General features: G+C 42.6%; 1 protein-coding gene across 3 annotated transcripts in view; it reads left to right on the top strand.

Annotated features, from left to right (window-relative positions):
- ndrg3a (ndrg family member 3a) overlaps positions 1-15,898 on the top strand; it is a 52,306-nt gene that overhangs the window by 24,558 nt on the left and 11,850 nt on the right. For 2 of the 3 annotated variants that reach the window (XM_080421059.1, XM_080421060.1), the window contains exons 2-3: positions 3,523-3,607; positions 5,542-5,574. In XM_080421059.1, coding sequence (XP_080277185.1) covers positions 3,551-3,607; positions 5,542-5,574 — 90 coding nt within the window. In that variant the 5' untranslated portion in view covers positions 3,523-3,550. Of the gene's footprint in view, positions 1-3,522; positions 3,608-5,541; positions 5,575-15,453; positions 15,890-15,898 lie in introns of those variants that run through there. The other variant, XM_080421061.1, reaches the window with a different exon arrangement.

Consider the following 15,898-nt stretch of genomic DNA (forward strand, 5'->3'; position numbering starts at 1 on the left):
TCAAAATGTTTAGTTTGGAATAATGTGGTAAATATCAAAGAACCTTCTTTTGTTTGTTTCAATATGTAAATTAATAATAATTTGGTATTTGTTGGTGTGTCTATCACTTTAGACCCACCAAGAGGTTACAGATTTGATTATGCTATCTGATGATGTCATTTGATGATGTCATTGCTACAGTAGGCAACACTGACTAGATCTACAAGATAACACTGGCGTCGTATCCCAACGCATTTTAGCTTGTAGATCTAATCATTTTGACACGCAACACCCTATATAGTATTCAACTGCTCAATCAAACTGTTATTTTCTGCTCACACTGAAAAACTTCCACACCAACAGCATATGGTTGTTAATTATTGGTGTGTGCGTGACTTGACCATTGTTTTGCGTGTGCATTTAAATATGAGCTGGCTTTAGTGTGTGTGTGTGTGTGTGTGTGTGTGTGTGTGTGTGTGTGTGTGTGTGTGTGTGTGTGTGTGTGTGTGTGTTACACACGGTAGATATATAGAGATGTATTATCTAGTACAGACCTGAGACTGTAACTGTGGCTACAGATAGAACCCTAAGATGTAAAACAATGCAAGAGAAGGGACCACTACTTGTATAAAAGTCCCTGTATGCTGATCAGTTATGTCATTGTAGAAAGCTGAGTGCTTCTAAACGATCCACAGCAGTGTGTTCTTGATGTGATGGTTCTGTAATTAAACCTTCAGCGCTTTTATTAACTTACTATACACACCCGTATGAACAACGACAGTGTTTCTGGGTGTGCTGATGGCCATATGATGGCCAATAATATTATCACACCATTGATGCAGCTTTCTCTCTCTGGGAGAGACGGCTACCTCCAAAAGTGGTATGCCACTTTACAAAACGGTTTATACCGATTTAAAAAAAAACAGTATATGCCTTTTGGTGGGAGTAGTACTGTTCCAAAAACTGCTTTATTTTTTAATGGTATGCCATTTTGCTAGGATTGGTATCCAGTTCCAGGATATAGTCTGTAACATTTTTGCTAACCGCTCAAATGTTTTAGCATTTAATTATTAGTAATGAAGAAGAACAGGGAAAACTGTTGCGCCCTTTGTCCTTTGGTAACGGTTGACTGCAGGTGCGGTGGTTTAAAAAATATATAGGAAAACTGGCAAAACAACTGCAAAAAACATTTAAGGAAAACTCCTTAGAGACTTAAGAAAATATATTTTCTTTATTTTAAATGCTCATTAAGTGCTCTGTGCTCATAGTGAATTAAAAAGCAAACGTTTCGGTCCTGGGACCTTCTTCGGTCCTGGGACCTATTAGTAATGAAACAGTTCTACAATGTTATCCAGCAGACACCTTTTGTTGGGTTGTTAAACTGTAGCCTACAAACCTACTATATAGTTTAACAATAAATTGCTTTAAATTAAGTTACATTTCTTGCTATTCAATAAGAAGTGCTGTGTATTTCAGCCTTACACATAATATTATTATTATTATTTTTGAATCTCCTCAATCCTCATGATGAAGCGGCAACAGCCCACTTCACGTTTTGGCTTATAACTCTTGACTTGAACCGTAGGTCGTCATATTTTTCCCCTGGATTCATTGCATCATCACGCAATTTATAACCCCTAAACTTTGTGCCAGATTACATTTTCTGCCATAGTGCGTTTTCTTCAAAACACACCTTTTGCTACTACTACAGATCCAACACATTATCTCTCTGGGGTCATGTGATCAAGATGTATAAGTTCATGTTCATGTATCAGATCCCATTCCAAGTGGCTACTATGACCAGAGTTTGCAGGCCCTGGGTAGGCAACCCGGCCTGGCGGAGACCTGTGCTCCGAGGAGCGCACTTTTGTATTTATGGATGATTTCTATCAGCATCTCGCATCTAATCTAAGGTGTTTGTGTACATGTTGGGGCCGGGGGTGGGAGGCAGGGGTCTGTTTGCCTCTGTTGGGTGGTGTAGAGTGTGGTTGTGTTCTCCTCCCTCTGCCTGTTGTATGCATTGACCTAGAAAGACGAGGGAGTTGAGGGGAGTTGAGGTTGAGGCTCTATCGTGTATGTGTAACACTAGCCAGGTAGTCGGGTAACCCAAACCCCGTTCCTGTCCTCACCTTGTGGAGGCTGACCAGGCCACTGGTAGTGTCTCCAGACGGACTGTTGGCTCACACAATTTTGAAACGCTTACGCCATAGTCTGTGTAATGGTACTAGTGGAATCACTGAAAATCCGAAGAAACGGATTTCGGCCTTCCCCCTACTTCTGTTTAATCTTTGCAGTTGTGTAAATTTGTGCTACTGTAAATCAAACTGCAGAGTAGAGATGGAAATTCAGTAATATATTTGAAAGATATTTTAAAATATATTTTCGTAACTGAAATGATTAACAGATAATGGCTTCTGTTTGCGGCTTTCAGGAGTCTGTAGCATTCAAAGATTGTGAAGAAGTTGTCTGGCTTGAGAGACCAGGCCACGGGGGGAACAAGAGCAAGGAGGAAGGGGCTGTTAAGGACTTTTTGTTGTCCTTTGTAATTATTTGCAGGGACAAATTGCTGTTTTCAAGGGGAAAGCAAATCAGGTGGACTTAGTGTGTGTGTGTGTGTGTGTGTGTGATAGTGTGTAGGTTGTCTATGCATACATGCGCACACGTGTGCTTGGTTGTCTATATGCATGCACATGCATAAAACACCTAGGGTGACCTTTTCCTGTAAGAACTGATGGCGCGGATGTCCTTCAACCATCCATCCTCCTGAGTCCCCACCCCAAACATTTCACGCATCACCAAGTATCGAGCAGCCAGCCAACCAGCATGTGACATGACAGTCTGTCAGATCAGGAAGTAGAAGAGGAGCAGAGAGATGGCAGGAGATGGCAGCGCCTCTGTCAGCCCCATACCAAGTCAATCAATCACCCACATTCTGCCCAAAATATTAATCTGGCATGTATATATTCTCTCGGGTCCTTTTTATATGTATGTCTTTCAGGTGTGTGCGCAAAGCTTGTGTTAGTGTGCCACACATTAGAAAATACAGATGCTGTACTCTTTTTCTTTTATAGCAGCCCCCTCCGAATGTATGGACATTTGACATGCTTTAAATTTGCCAGCCGGTGTTCATAACTTTCCATATGAACATTGATTGATTGAATACTTTATTAGTCTGAAATGTAAACGACACAAGGTAGTCAGACATTAAGGCTAAAAGGATAACACAAAAGGTCCTGGGGACTTTCCATTGTGGTCCTAATGTATTCAATTCATCAACATGGCATAAAAAATAACACGATATTGACATGTCGTCAACAAATGCAAAACACTGTATTTGCAAAGGCGAGAAAGGAAAACGGCTGCAGAGAATTACACCTCCTTTCTATAGGAATTTGCATTTACCTACCCTTGTGGTCTCCTGTTTTATGTTTTAATGGATGGTGTTGGGGCATTCCACGACATACCAACTAATAAGCAACGGTGTTTGTGCAGTATTCTTACTTAGTGGATGATGCTAAGTTGTATTTTTCTCTCCGTTCACAGAGCAGTCTACATTTGACCAGACAGGACGATGGAAGAGCTGCAGGATGTACAGTTAACCGAAATCAAGCCCCTGCTTACCAACAAGGTGAGGGTTTGGGGACTGTGGCCTCCTGCTGAGCTGGCAGAAATGCAAACACGTGTGCAGGCTGCTGCACACAGTAATTAACAGTTGTATTTGTAGAGCGCACAATTAAAACTGAATATGCACTCAGCTCCGTTCATCAAAGTGAATAATTCATAATATCTGTATTACTGTCGAAAAGAGGCGAGTTAGTGAACGGAAAGGGAGGAAAAATCAGGAGGCTGTAGGCTGACTAAAGGCTAGGGGGGCAGAAGAGTGATCGAGTGATGGATTGACATGGAGAATGAATTAAGGAGAGATCAAAGAAAAGGCTATATCTGGGAACATCACAGTCTGTTCTCTCAACCTCCCATTCAGTTGTCACTGACAGCAAGTTCTCAGAGCTTCAGGGGGGATTGCATCACTGTTGTGTGGTGGGGGGGAAAGGGGGACACAATGAATGGAGTACATTTCACCAGGTTGATTGACTGGTTCTGTCAAAGACTCCTGAGTGGTGATCAGGGCAAAGTGCCATAAACCCCATTTGAATGAATGAATGATGCCAGAGCTGACCTCTCACTCCACCTAGTGGCCAGCTCATTATAAAGACATCACAAGTAGAGACATGAGGACAGATGGGGACGAGGACAGCTGAGACAATAAGAGAGGTAGAGCAGTGTCTGCCAGAATGGAAATTGAGTTCCTCCATGATCCAAGAAATAATTGAAAAGTTTAGATAAAAGATGTTTATGCTGCGTTTCCACATAGCAGCCCTGCACCACACACCGCACCTTATGGCCTCGCATAACCTTGCACAGCCCAGCACCCAAAATATCCCACGTTTCCATAGCACAATAGTACCCCTCCTATCAAATCCACAGGTATGTGTAGCAGACTACGGTCATTGACACTCCTTTGTCATTTAAGTACCGGTACATAGGTGGAGATTATTGCTTCTTGCCTAACAATATAATGTAAACAAGTGGCCAGTTGTCCTGTACACCAATGCAAATCACCTGTGCAGGAGTACTCCAGCTATCGGTAAGAACCAAATGGACCCTTACAGGTCTGTGTAAAAATGGAACCAAATGGATATTGTTAATAAAACTGTTTATTAACAACAAATGTAAACAAATCAATCACAGCAAACCCAGTGCAAATCACAGCTAATCCAGCGCAAAATATTTATACAAATAAAAACGACAATCACAGCAAACTATTTACATGTTCTCCTGGGGGAGAGCAAATACAGTCCTCACTTTAGTCTACCAAAACGTCATGACCACGGCCAATCAGTAGCAAGCGGCATTGCACATTTTGTTTGGCCCTGTTTGGCCTGCCTCAGACCACCCTTTTCGGCCCTCTTTGGCCCCACTGAGCCCACTTTGACCCGGGTCCTTGTATTTGGAAATTATGGCACAAGCAAGCAGTGTGGTATTGGGACTGGTATGTGGAAACGCAGCATTAGTTGCCAAAATATTGGCACAAAAAGTGCAAAAAAGTCGTATATGTAGACAATTAAACTTCCTGGTGTTTTGGGAGATGTGCCACAAAAACACAGAATCCACCATTTTCTAATTGTAGTATAAGATGATGCTTAGTCGTTCAATGACTATTGCATGTATAATCAGCCATTTGAACCAAAAACTCAGTCAATTGAGGTTACTGTATAAAAAGATATATGAGCCATGGAGGGAGAAAGGGGGGTACACAGCTGCTTTCTGTTTATTGCTTTTTTTGTCAGGGGATGAGAAGAAGGGGTGTGGTAATAGAGTTTTTCATTTATTTAGACAGACATGTAACACCAAGCTCCAGCCGGAATCAAACTAGGAGTGTTGCAACTTTTCCATTGTGTCACAGTTGAGAGCCAGGCCTCACGCACAGTCCACCTCATTTGCTAGTTTGTGAAGACACTATGATGTGACGTTTCTTGATTCCGCTGTTTTTCTCTCTTGCAGAATTCACGCAACTTCCAAGACTTTGATTGCCAGGTGAGTGTTGGTTATCAGTAGCTGTTTTGTTTTTTGGAGGAGTGGAGCTATTGCTACATGGCCCCGTCCTGAACTGAACCGGGCTAGTTTCTTGTCCTAGATGTGAAGGTAGTTCCTCACTCACAGGTCGTGCGTGTGCATGTGTGTGTGCAATTCCACTAGGAATTTGTGCTTAAGACGATATATTAAGAATGTACCGTTTTGCTGAGGTAATGGAAGTATTTGTGTGTGTGTTCGTTTGGTTTTTATTCTGCTGGATCACCCCTGGTAATGGCCCCAAGCCTGGTACTATTCATTCCATCAGGCCAGGCCTTGAGCCTGTTGATAAGGGAGAGCATATCAGGGGCACACGCATTTGTGAGTGTGTGTGAGTGTGTGTGTTTCACAAGCAGACAGACACAACCGTTTTTTTTTTCCAACTTTAACTCATGTCCATTTTAACTCAACAAGGACCAAGATCACATCGTTGCCCTGGTATTTTGTTCCTGTCTCTCTAAGAATAGCTTATTGCCTAAGGTCATTGCTTACAGTGACTAATGACTATAGATTAATCACAAACCAGAATATTTGTGCCCACACATTCAGTTGATCTTGTGTTTTGTGCGTGACTTAAGTATGACGCCAAACTGAGTGTTACTATTTAGAGACATCAATGGGCCTCAGTCACGACTCACAAAACATGCTTATGCATATTTGATCTTAAAATGCTTGTGCGAGCATTTCCACAAGCGAAGTCTGATTCATCATTCTTGAATTTGTACATTAGGTACGCCCATACACACTGCTCCGAGACATTCGTATGTGCCAGAAAACATGCGTGACGTCACTTAGAATGCATTATTATTTATTTCTCAAGTTCGCTTGAGACGGTGCACCTCCGTCGCGGTCAAAAACTATACGGGCTAAAGAAATTGCCCGCAGGCGTTGTAGGCAGAGGCACTAACGCGTTGGCCCACTGAAGGGGGGTGCGGTTATAGCACAAGTTGTATAGGCTTTAGTATGTCGCCCCTGAGATGAATTCCACATTGGTCATTGGAACAGCCAGCAGGGCTACACTAAAATATGGTAGTAATTAGAAATTTAAAGAGTTATGTGAATCTCTTAGAATAATTTGTAGTGAGGGAGAGTACAAAAAGTGGAAGAGAGAGATAGAATGAAGGAGATAAGAAAATGAGACTGGAGGGCTCTGCCCTGCACTGTGCTGGCTGAAGTTGAGGCCTGACTGCGCTAACAACCATCAGGTAGTGTTTTGTTTACTCTGTATTCTCCCAGTCAGATCGCGGTCATGGCTCATTAAGCGGTGCTGCTGATCAACAGCCAATTAAAGCCCTCCTTCTTGCACTGGTCCGCTGGCTCTGTGGCTGTAATTCAAGGAGCAGGATTTGCTCTATAAACTGGGAAACGCTTAAGTAAAGATTATCAGTTGTTATGGCTTGGCAAGGTGTTATCCTTGTAAATTGAACACGCCAAATGTTCAAGTGCATCAAGATGCTTAAAATTCTGTATCACTAGTTTGAACACTAATCCTGCTTACTGAAATAAGCTTCCCAGGGGAATGTTTACTGCCATGTACACACATGAGGGCATGGAATCATGCCTGACTGTACCGCGGGTCTACTGAACAACCCAAGAAACAGTGGAACACTTTTGTCCCAATGTGTACATCTTGTCTGGTGGCACAACTAGTACAGTATGTGCTGAGTGGTCACTGGTCAGTGGTCACCATTCACATTTTTGCAACTCATAGCTTTCACACGCCTAAGTAAGTGTGTGTGTGTGTGTGTGTGTGTGTGCACAGAAGGAACTAGAGAATAATCTGACAAAACTCTTGTCAGATTCCACATGAATCTAATATCAAGCTTACTTCGATTATATATACATAATATAATCGAAGTAAGCCTGATATTAGATTCATGTCAGGAAGTGTACCTAGATAATCATCTGACAGTTTTGTTTCCATTTTCTAGTTCCCTCTTTGCAGGGTTGCATGTGTTGCTGTGACACGCTAATTGGATACGAGGACAGGACTCTTTTTGCTGTGGGTCACAGACAGTAGTTAATCTTTACACGCTGTACTACTTTCTTTCCTACCTTGCAAGTGAAAAGAATAGCATAATGTAGAACCACATACATAGTACAAGATACAGACAGGCACATGTAACGGAAAATGTGATGTAGCCAATTCTTGTGTACTTGTTACAACCTTCACTTTTTTCCATGGTGAGATATGTTTTAAGGGGAAATATTTTTTGGCAATGGATTGGATGTCAGCACAGAAAGCATGCCAAAATCTTTACCGGGAAGGACGTAGGAAATGGTGTTCCAGAGAATATATATCGATCTGCCCTACATCCAGAGCGGGAATGTTGAGCCAAATTCCACACTAGCGCCATGTTGCTCAACAATGGGAAGGACGGCAATGTGAGGGATAATTTGATTTGATCTAAGTGATGAGCTTCCATACTAAGAGATGTAGCCAAAGGCTGCTTTTCATCACTCACTTGCCTTAGAGGGGTTAAAACCCCATCCACCCCCACCCCCCTTACTTTCTGCAGTCACGCCGGCTCCCAGCATCCCATTTGGGCTAAAAATAGCTACTGCAGGTATGAGAGGAGAGGAGAGGAAGAGCGCCCAGTGCAGAACAGCAGGCTTTGTGCATGCGTTTCATGGCATATGTGCTCCTGTCTGCACTGCCCCCTCTTCCTTTGTTACTAAAATAGACATAGGCTTATTCTTTCACTGTGTACTCACTACACACTACCCATGGTGTACACACTACCTAGTTGTGTGTGTGTGTGTGTGTGTGTGTGTGTGTGTGTGTATATTAGGTAGGAAAGTACAGTGTGTCGGGATTTACTACTGTCCGTGACCCACAGCAAAGAGAAAAGTCTGTCCTGTCGTGTGTGTATATATAATGAATGTATTTATAAATTGTTAATTCAACATAATTTATGTATAGACGTCAAATGCATGTGCATGGCACACACACGGCACAGCTCAACAGCCAGTCGTAAGTGTCTGAAGTAGTCAGTCACCCCTTTGAACATAAAGCTTCTAAAACTAAGACACGGGTCAATGCTCTGGTGGGATTCAGTTCCAGCCGAACACCAGTTGAAAAGATCACTTTTTCGCCAAGCACAACCAATACACAGTAATTACTTTGAAACAGAGCTTTGCCTTGCCCTGCTTTGCGCTACCTATACAGTATCACAGTACATACTGTACGACAAGAGGTCTTGCGTGTACGTACACTGCAAAAAAGACAGCGCAAGACTCCAGATACCACACAGTTGTCTCATCTATGCACAGTTCACATATCATCAGGGCTTCATATTCCAGTAGTCGTGCTGCTGCTCCTGCAGCCGCTGGCTAAAGTATCCATGCTGCTGCGTTCCCCGTTTCTGTGGTTTTTCCAGAACTACCAGAGCTCCCACTAGAGGAATTCCACAAGCATTGCAGCTGTCATGTCAGTCCATGCCCCCGTACCTGAATCGTGGAGCAGAGGAAGCAGTGGAAAAGGCGAATAGGGTGTGGTACAATGGTGCAGTCTCAACATCCCCTAAGGCGTCCTTCCTTCATTGGTTGGGGGGGGTGAGTGAGTTAGAGGAATCCATCCACTCACAAGACCGTGTATGTCTTTAGTAGAGTGCACACTCAAGGTTGGGTAACTTTATAGAAAAGGAAATGGCAGACGGTGCGCTTTTAAAAATAGAACTGCTTTTAAAAGTAGAACTGCTCAGGGTGGATGTAGATCACTGTTGAGCGCAAGAGGAGTAAATGGAGCACAACGATTGCTTTTGTTTATTCTTGTGATGATTCGTCTTTTATGGACTGTTAACATATTGCCTCATAATCCCCCCTATATAACCATTGATCATCAATAATGTGATGCAAAATATGAAGGTTGTAATGGACGTCGGAGGCCCTTATCGACGTGTCCTTGTACCATCATTGCACAAAGACAGAAAATATCCCTGTGCTTCCACATTAGAACAAAAGGGTGCAGGCCAGAGCAGTGCTGCTGCCTCTTAAATTAGCAGCATTGTATCATCAAGGCCAGGAGAGGGCAGTATAAGGCTGTTCTTTGTCACGGGGTCCTGTACTATTTTTGCATGTCTGTGTAGGTGTGCGTGAGCATATGTATAGGTATAGGATTGTGACTTTGTATGACACTTCCAGTCTTCATATTATTGAAGCAATGCAAGTACCATGTTACAGTCCAAACTTTAGGTTTCTATATATCTGAATGCTGTACTAGTGTTCTAGTGCTAATAGAACATTTTTATTTACGTTTGTATGCATAGGGGTTCAGCAGTGCTTACTGCTGACTAATGGTGCGTTCACACAGGCAGATTAAAAGATACATGCTACCATTCATTTTCAATGGAAACCGGTGACATGAAGAGACAAAGATACATCCGACGTTTGTAGCTGCAGCTCTATAGCGACAAAGATACAAAGCTACACATTCAAGTTGAGCTGGGTTCAACTTCCAGATACAAAGATACAAAGCTAGCTCCGATGTGCGCACGTTTGATAACGTCAGCGACCACGTTCAGCAACACGGATACAAAGCAACACAGCCATAATGGTGTGTTCATTAAAAGATTAAAAGATACAAAGATACAAAAATACACCGCATCTTTGTCGCTGTGTTGCTTTGTATCTGTGTTGCTCAACGCGGTCGCTGACGTCATCAAACGTGCGGACATCAGAGCTACAGTTGTAGCTTTGTATCTTTGTATCTTTTCTCGCTAGAGCTACAAACGTCAGATGTGTCTTTGTGTCTTCATGTCGCTGGTTTCCATTGAAAACAGTGAAAATGGTGTCCTGCTATGTTTTACTCTGTCCTACTTGGCATCATTGTGAAGGCATGCCTCTTTGGCTCAGGGAACCAAAGTCAGAAATTGTTGTTGATGATGTTGTTCCACCAAATGTTGTTCCTGAAAACTGGGCAACCTTTGATCAGTGTGACATCATAATAGCAGCATAACTTATCATCATTGATCGGATTGGACTGCAAGGGGGAAATAAATGTCCCCTTTATGCAGCCCAGATTTTAACCTTGGCCAATGATAATATTGTATTTGTGCCAACTTAATAGAATTGTTACTGACAAAAAAATTATATTGTTACAGTACATATGAATTGTCTATCATATGTACTATTGTACATTCATCATCCTTTCTTTACCTCTCTGTCTGTCGATATCTAGTTATTTTTATTATTATATTGCGCCAAATCCCAACAGAAGTTATCTAATGATGCTTTACATATATATATAGCAGGTCAAGACTATACTCTTTACTGTAATATACAGAGACTCAACAATTCCCTCATGAGCACAAGCACTTGGCAATGGCAGCGAGGAAAAACTCCCATTGGTTCTAGGTGGGTGTCCATCTGCCATGGCCTGTTGGGTTGAGACTGAGGGTGGGAGGGAGGGGCCAGGGGCCAGTTGCACCACCTCACACTAAGTTCAAACTTAGCCTAGTTATAGCTTAAACACATTCAATCCGGGAAAGTATCTCTGTCCGAGTGCCGCGCTATGAGCTTGTAGATCTGCTATTTTTTTGGAAAATCGTGAAAATGAGTGCAAATCTTTGAATATATATCTTAAAAATGTATATATATATTTAAAGATTTGCACAAATTTTCACATAAAAAACAAAAAATAGCAGATCTACAAGCTCATAGCGCAGCACTCGGTGCCGCACTATGAGCTTGTATATCTGCTATTTTTGAATAGCCAAAGAAATCAAAAAATTAAAGAGACACTTTCCTGGCTAAATGGGTTAAATGGCTTTTTTTAAAAGCCATTTAAGCTATAACTAGGCTAAGTTTGAACTTAGTGTAAGTAAGTAAATTTTATTTATAAAGCACATTTCAAAGCACATTTAGTGTGAGGTGGTGCAACTGGCCCCTGAGCTGTACAGCAATGGAACTAGAAAGCACCAAAAACTTGGGGAAAGATGTCAAGGTAGTACCAAGCATTGATGGGACATGAATACCTACAGATGGAGAGGGAGTGGAAGGAACTTAGCACAGTGGTTTTCAACCCTTTTCATATCTCGGTCTATTATTTATTCGGCATTTGAGCCACGGACCACCATTGAGATGAGATTTAGACTCTCAGACCCAAAACTTAGAATATTTTGTTATTTGTTATTGTTGGATACGATTTTGTCCACAATTCCATGCTGTATTGATGGAAGAGATAACAGGCAAACGTTGATCAAAATAACAATTCTTTAATTAAGTAATGCAGATGTTTAACAATATTTTAACTCTTGAGAGTGTAAAATGATAACTCTTGAGAGTGTAAAACAAGGGTCCATTTGGTTTCATTTTGTGCTCAAGAGTTAAAGATCTACTGTATAAGGGTCCATTTGGTTACCAACTCCATCATTTAGCTGGGGACCACCTGGAACCCTCTCAAGGACTACTGGTGGTCCCCGGACCACTGGTTGAGAACCACTGCTTTAGCAGCACAACTAGTCTAGGGCTAACTAGGGCTAGTCCAAGGTAAGCCTGAGCCAAAAATAGCAGATCTACAAGCTCATAGCGTGGCACTCGGTGCCGCGCTATGAGCTATATAGCAGAGCTGTATGAGCTATATAGCAGATATATAGCTATATCTGCTATTCTGCTAAATAAATCTAAACTGACACAGATGCGTTCTGTGATGTCCCAGCTCACAATTTCCTAACAATTCTAGGTGACCAAGTACCACAACACCACTAACCGTGATGACAAATTGCGGTTAGTGTTGCCCTCCTTATGGATATAGATAAAACACCCTGTTCTGGAAAAGAATGGGCACTCCAACACCTCAGTGTCACTGAAGACTAAGCTTCAAACCTCCCAAAACAAACTGATTCGGCTACTCCTCGGATTGGGGCCCATGACCCACCTTTCTCCCACCCATTTTGCCAGCCTAGGCTGGCTCAGGGTGAAGACGGGGTTAAACAACAAAAAATGGGACTGGCCTTCAAAATTGTAAATGCAAATTTGCCCGATATTCCCGCATATCTGAGTAAATACCTCCAAAAGGTTAGCGACACCCACAGTCACAATACCAGAGGGAGTGTTAACAACAATTTGGTACCACCCACCCATAAAACAAACATGGGCAAATTCTCCTTCTACAGCACTGCCACCCAGGATTGGAATAGTCTAACTCCATCCCTCAAAAAATGCAGTTCGCTGGGCTCATTTAAAAGAGCCTTAAAAAATCACCTTTCAGGAGGCCAAAGGAGGAGGTAGTACCATTTTCCCGTTAGATAGCAGACCCTCCCCCCCCCCCCTGTTCTTGTACATATATATATTTTGTTCCCCTCTTTTTAATTTTTTTTGTTGTACATAGTGTTATTTTTTTTGCTGTTTATTTTGTAATGATATTTGAACTGTGGTGCCACTATATATGCCTATGAATTGAATACCAAGGCCCTCATTGGAAACAAGTCCGCAAGGACTTTTATGAACGGACCTGTTAGACAAAGTATTTTAAATGTAACTGTGCTGTTTTACATTTTTTGCCTAATAAAATATTCAATCAATCAATTCAATCAATCAATCAAGAGATGGACCTTCTACTATGACCGAGATACCAGTATGATATGTCAGCTGGGCTACATAAACCTCCTGAACACTGGATACTGCTGGATTCACAATGACTGATGCTCCCAACTTCTAGACCAATCACAGCGGCAGGGTGATTTCGGTTAGTAAAAACAGAGAGATGTGTTGGGGTGAGTGGTGACTCACTTGGCTCAACGTGGCTCAGTGACGTCATGTTGTAGTTTTCCAACCACCGCGTGAGAGGGTGGTCACCTAAAAGTGGAGTATGCGTCCAGCTTTAGGTAATACCATCCAGAGTAGCAGTTGAATTATGTGTTTCTAAGGTATTTAGTGTCAAGCACAATGTTCGGTTTTGTCTGAGTATAGTAGAAAATTGCATGTCGTCTTTTTTGTCCATAATGCATGCTTGAAAATGTGTTAACGGATCGTTCTTATCTGGCTTATATGATTATATCTGGGTATAATCTGTGTACAACAATGACAATGTAGGGAGTGTTTCCTAATGTGTTGGTGCACCACCTGTAGAGCAGTGCTGGAAATAGAAATACTACACTAGTCACGACCATGCTTGCTGCTGCACTGGTTGGATGTAACTGGCACCAATGAATGAGTGGAATGTCCCTTGATTCCACCAACCCACCCGTCCTGCTCTGGCTACAGGATTATCATTGGTCACGCAGCAGCCTAGACAGCTTTAACCACTTAAGTCTTAGTAAAATGGACTAGTTACTGGTAAGCGTTGTGTAAGCTCACGATGCGTCTGGTTGTGAGCTTGTGAGCTTGTAGATCGTACATTTTTTTAGAATGTTACCCCCTGTGAATAGGCATGCTGGGTTTCAAGTGGTTCAACAAAGGACAGGCGTCACACACTGCTTCACCCTAGCAGCCAATGTTTGCTCTTTGTAAATTACAGAATCTACTCGGGAATTAGAGAACAAAATATGTGGATTAGAGGAAAAGATTCTGAGAAAATATGTCCTCACACATACCTCATTCTTAAATTTGACCAGTTTTTGTGCTGGGGTGGAAAAGTACAACTGCTGATATAATACTGTATGGTGACCAATAATAATTTTAGGGGGGGGGGGTCCGTAGGAGGATTGTTATTGTTATATTTTCTGGTCAGCAGAACATAACTAAGGTGACCTCCAAGGTTGTGAAATCACATTACTGAAAATGATTTTTGAACATGGTGAGAGAGAACCTCTATACAGCACTAGAACTGAACCTTGGGCCGAGATTCACAACAAAGCATACTGTAGTCTGTAAACATTGTCACGTTTTGAAAACATGCATTTGGGATCACTGGATTTTAGGCTGATCTCTGTAAAATAGAAACAACGAACTAATATGGCGTATTAAGGCGAGGCCATGACTGTTGGTTTCTGTGAAGAGATCATTCAAATTAATCTGAAACAAAAAGATGAGGTGAGTTCAGGTGAACAGAAAACAATTAGTGGTAAATCACTTTCAACTCGCAGCTGGGGTCAGCAGTGAAAGCATCTCCTTTCCTCTCTTCTCTCCTCTCCTACCATGCTCTGTTCCTTTCTCATCTCCTCTCCCTTCCTATGGCATCACGTTACCCATTAAGAGCAGGAAAGAATCTGTCATTTTCGATTTTAACCATTATCTTAAAAAATAGCAGATAATATATTAGATAATATTTGAAGATAATGGTTAAAATCGAATACATCGAATGTATATTATACAAGCTCATAGCAAGGCACCTAGTGCCGCACTACAAGCGGCACTCGTTTGTAGATCTGCTAGATCCTTCATGTCAAGGACCACCCAAAATGTATGTATTTGGCAGCGGACCCCCATCTCAAAATATTTTGTTCCAGGGACCCCCACCAGTAGCAAAGATTTGCGTTAAAGATTTATATATATTCAAATATTTGCACACATGTTCACGATTTTTTTTTTTCAAAAATAGCAGATCTACAAGCTCATAGTGCGGCACTCGGTGCCGCCCTATGAGCTTGTAGATCTGCTATTTTTTTAATGGCCAAAGAAATCTAAAATGACACGGATGCGTTTCCGGATTGAATGGGTTAATGAGCTGTTTGACGTCACTTGGCTGTTTCCTGGGCTGCCTGCCTCCCACCCAGCACTCACTCCTCCTCCTCCATCCATCCTCATCCCCCAGCCCCGTTCGTTCTCCCTTTAGCCCCGCCCATTCTTCATCCACATGACCATCTCTAATCCAATTAGCAGCCCTGGCTGGATCCACGGACGCGCTGTGCTTACCAAGTGCAAACTGCAGTCTCACTCTCCCCCGCCTCTGCCTATCTTTTTCATTCTCTCTCTCTTTCTCTCTCTCCCCCACCTCTCCCTGTGTCTTGTCCTTCCTACTCCTTCCTTTCATTCAGGTTATTCGCCCATTCTTCCTCTCTCTCCCTTTGCTGCATCTCTGTCTCTCGCCGCCTCTTCCTCCTGTCGCTGCGCTCGCCCTCCCGCCGCTACTGCACAGCTTCAGCCCACTGCCGTCAAGGGGTGCAGTCGGTCCCCGTTCCTCTACCTCCCTCCCTCCTCTCTCAGTCTCTCTCTCTCACTCACACCTCTTTTGCTCTGCCTCTCACTGCATCCCCACTCCTGCCCTTCCCTCCCTGTTGTAGATCTTCAAAGCTCCTCTGGCGCACGCACTCATAGCATAACACACTCCTCTCCTGCGTGGGAAAACATGTCTGCTATTCTGGATCTGGACCAGATTGCATGCTCTGGGAATGGAGTGGTGAGTGAA

The sequence above is a fragment of the Gymnoscopelus braueri genome, assembly GCF_963280865.1.
Source record: "Gymnoscopelus braueri genome assembly, chromosome: 3".
NCBI classification, from domain to species: domain Eukaryota; kingdom Metazoa; phylum Chordata; class Actinopteri; order Myctophiformes; family Myctophidae; genus Gymnoscopelus; species Gymnoscopelus braueri.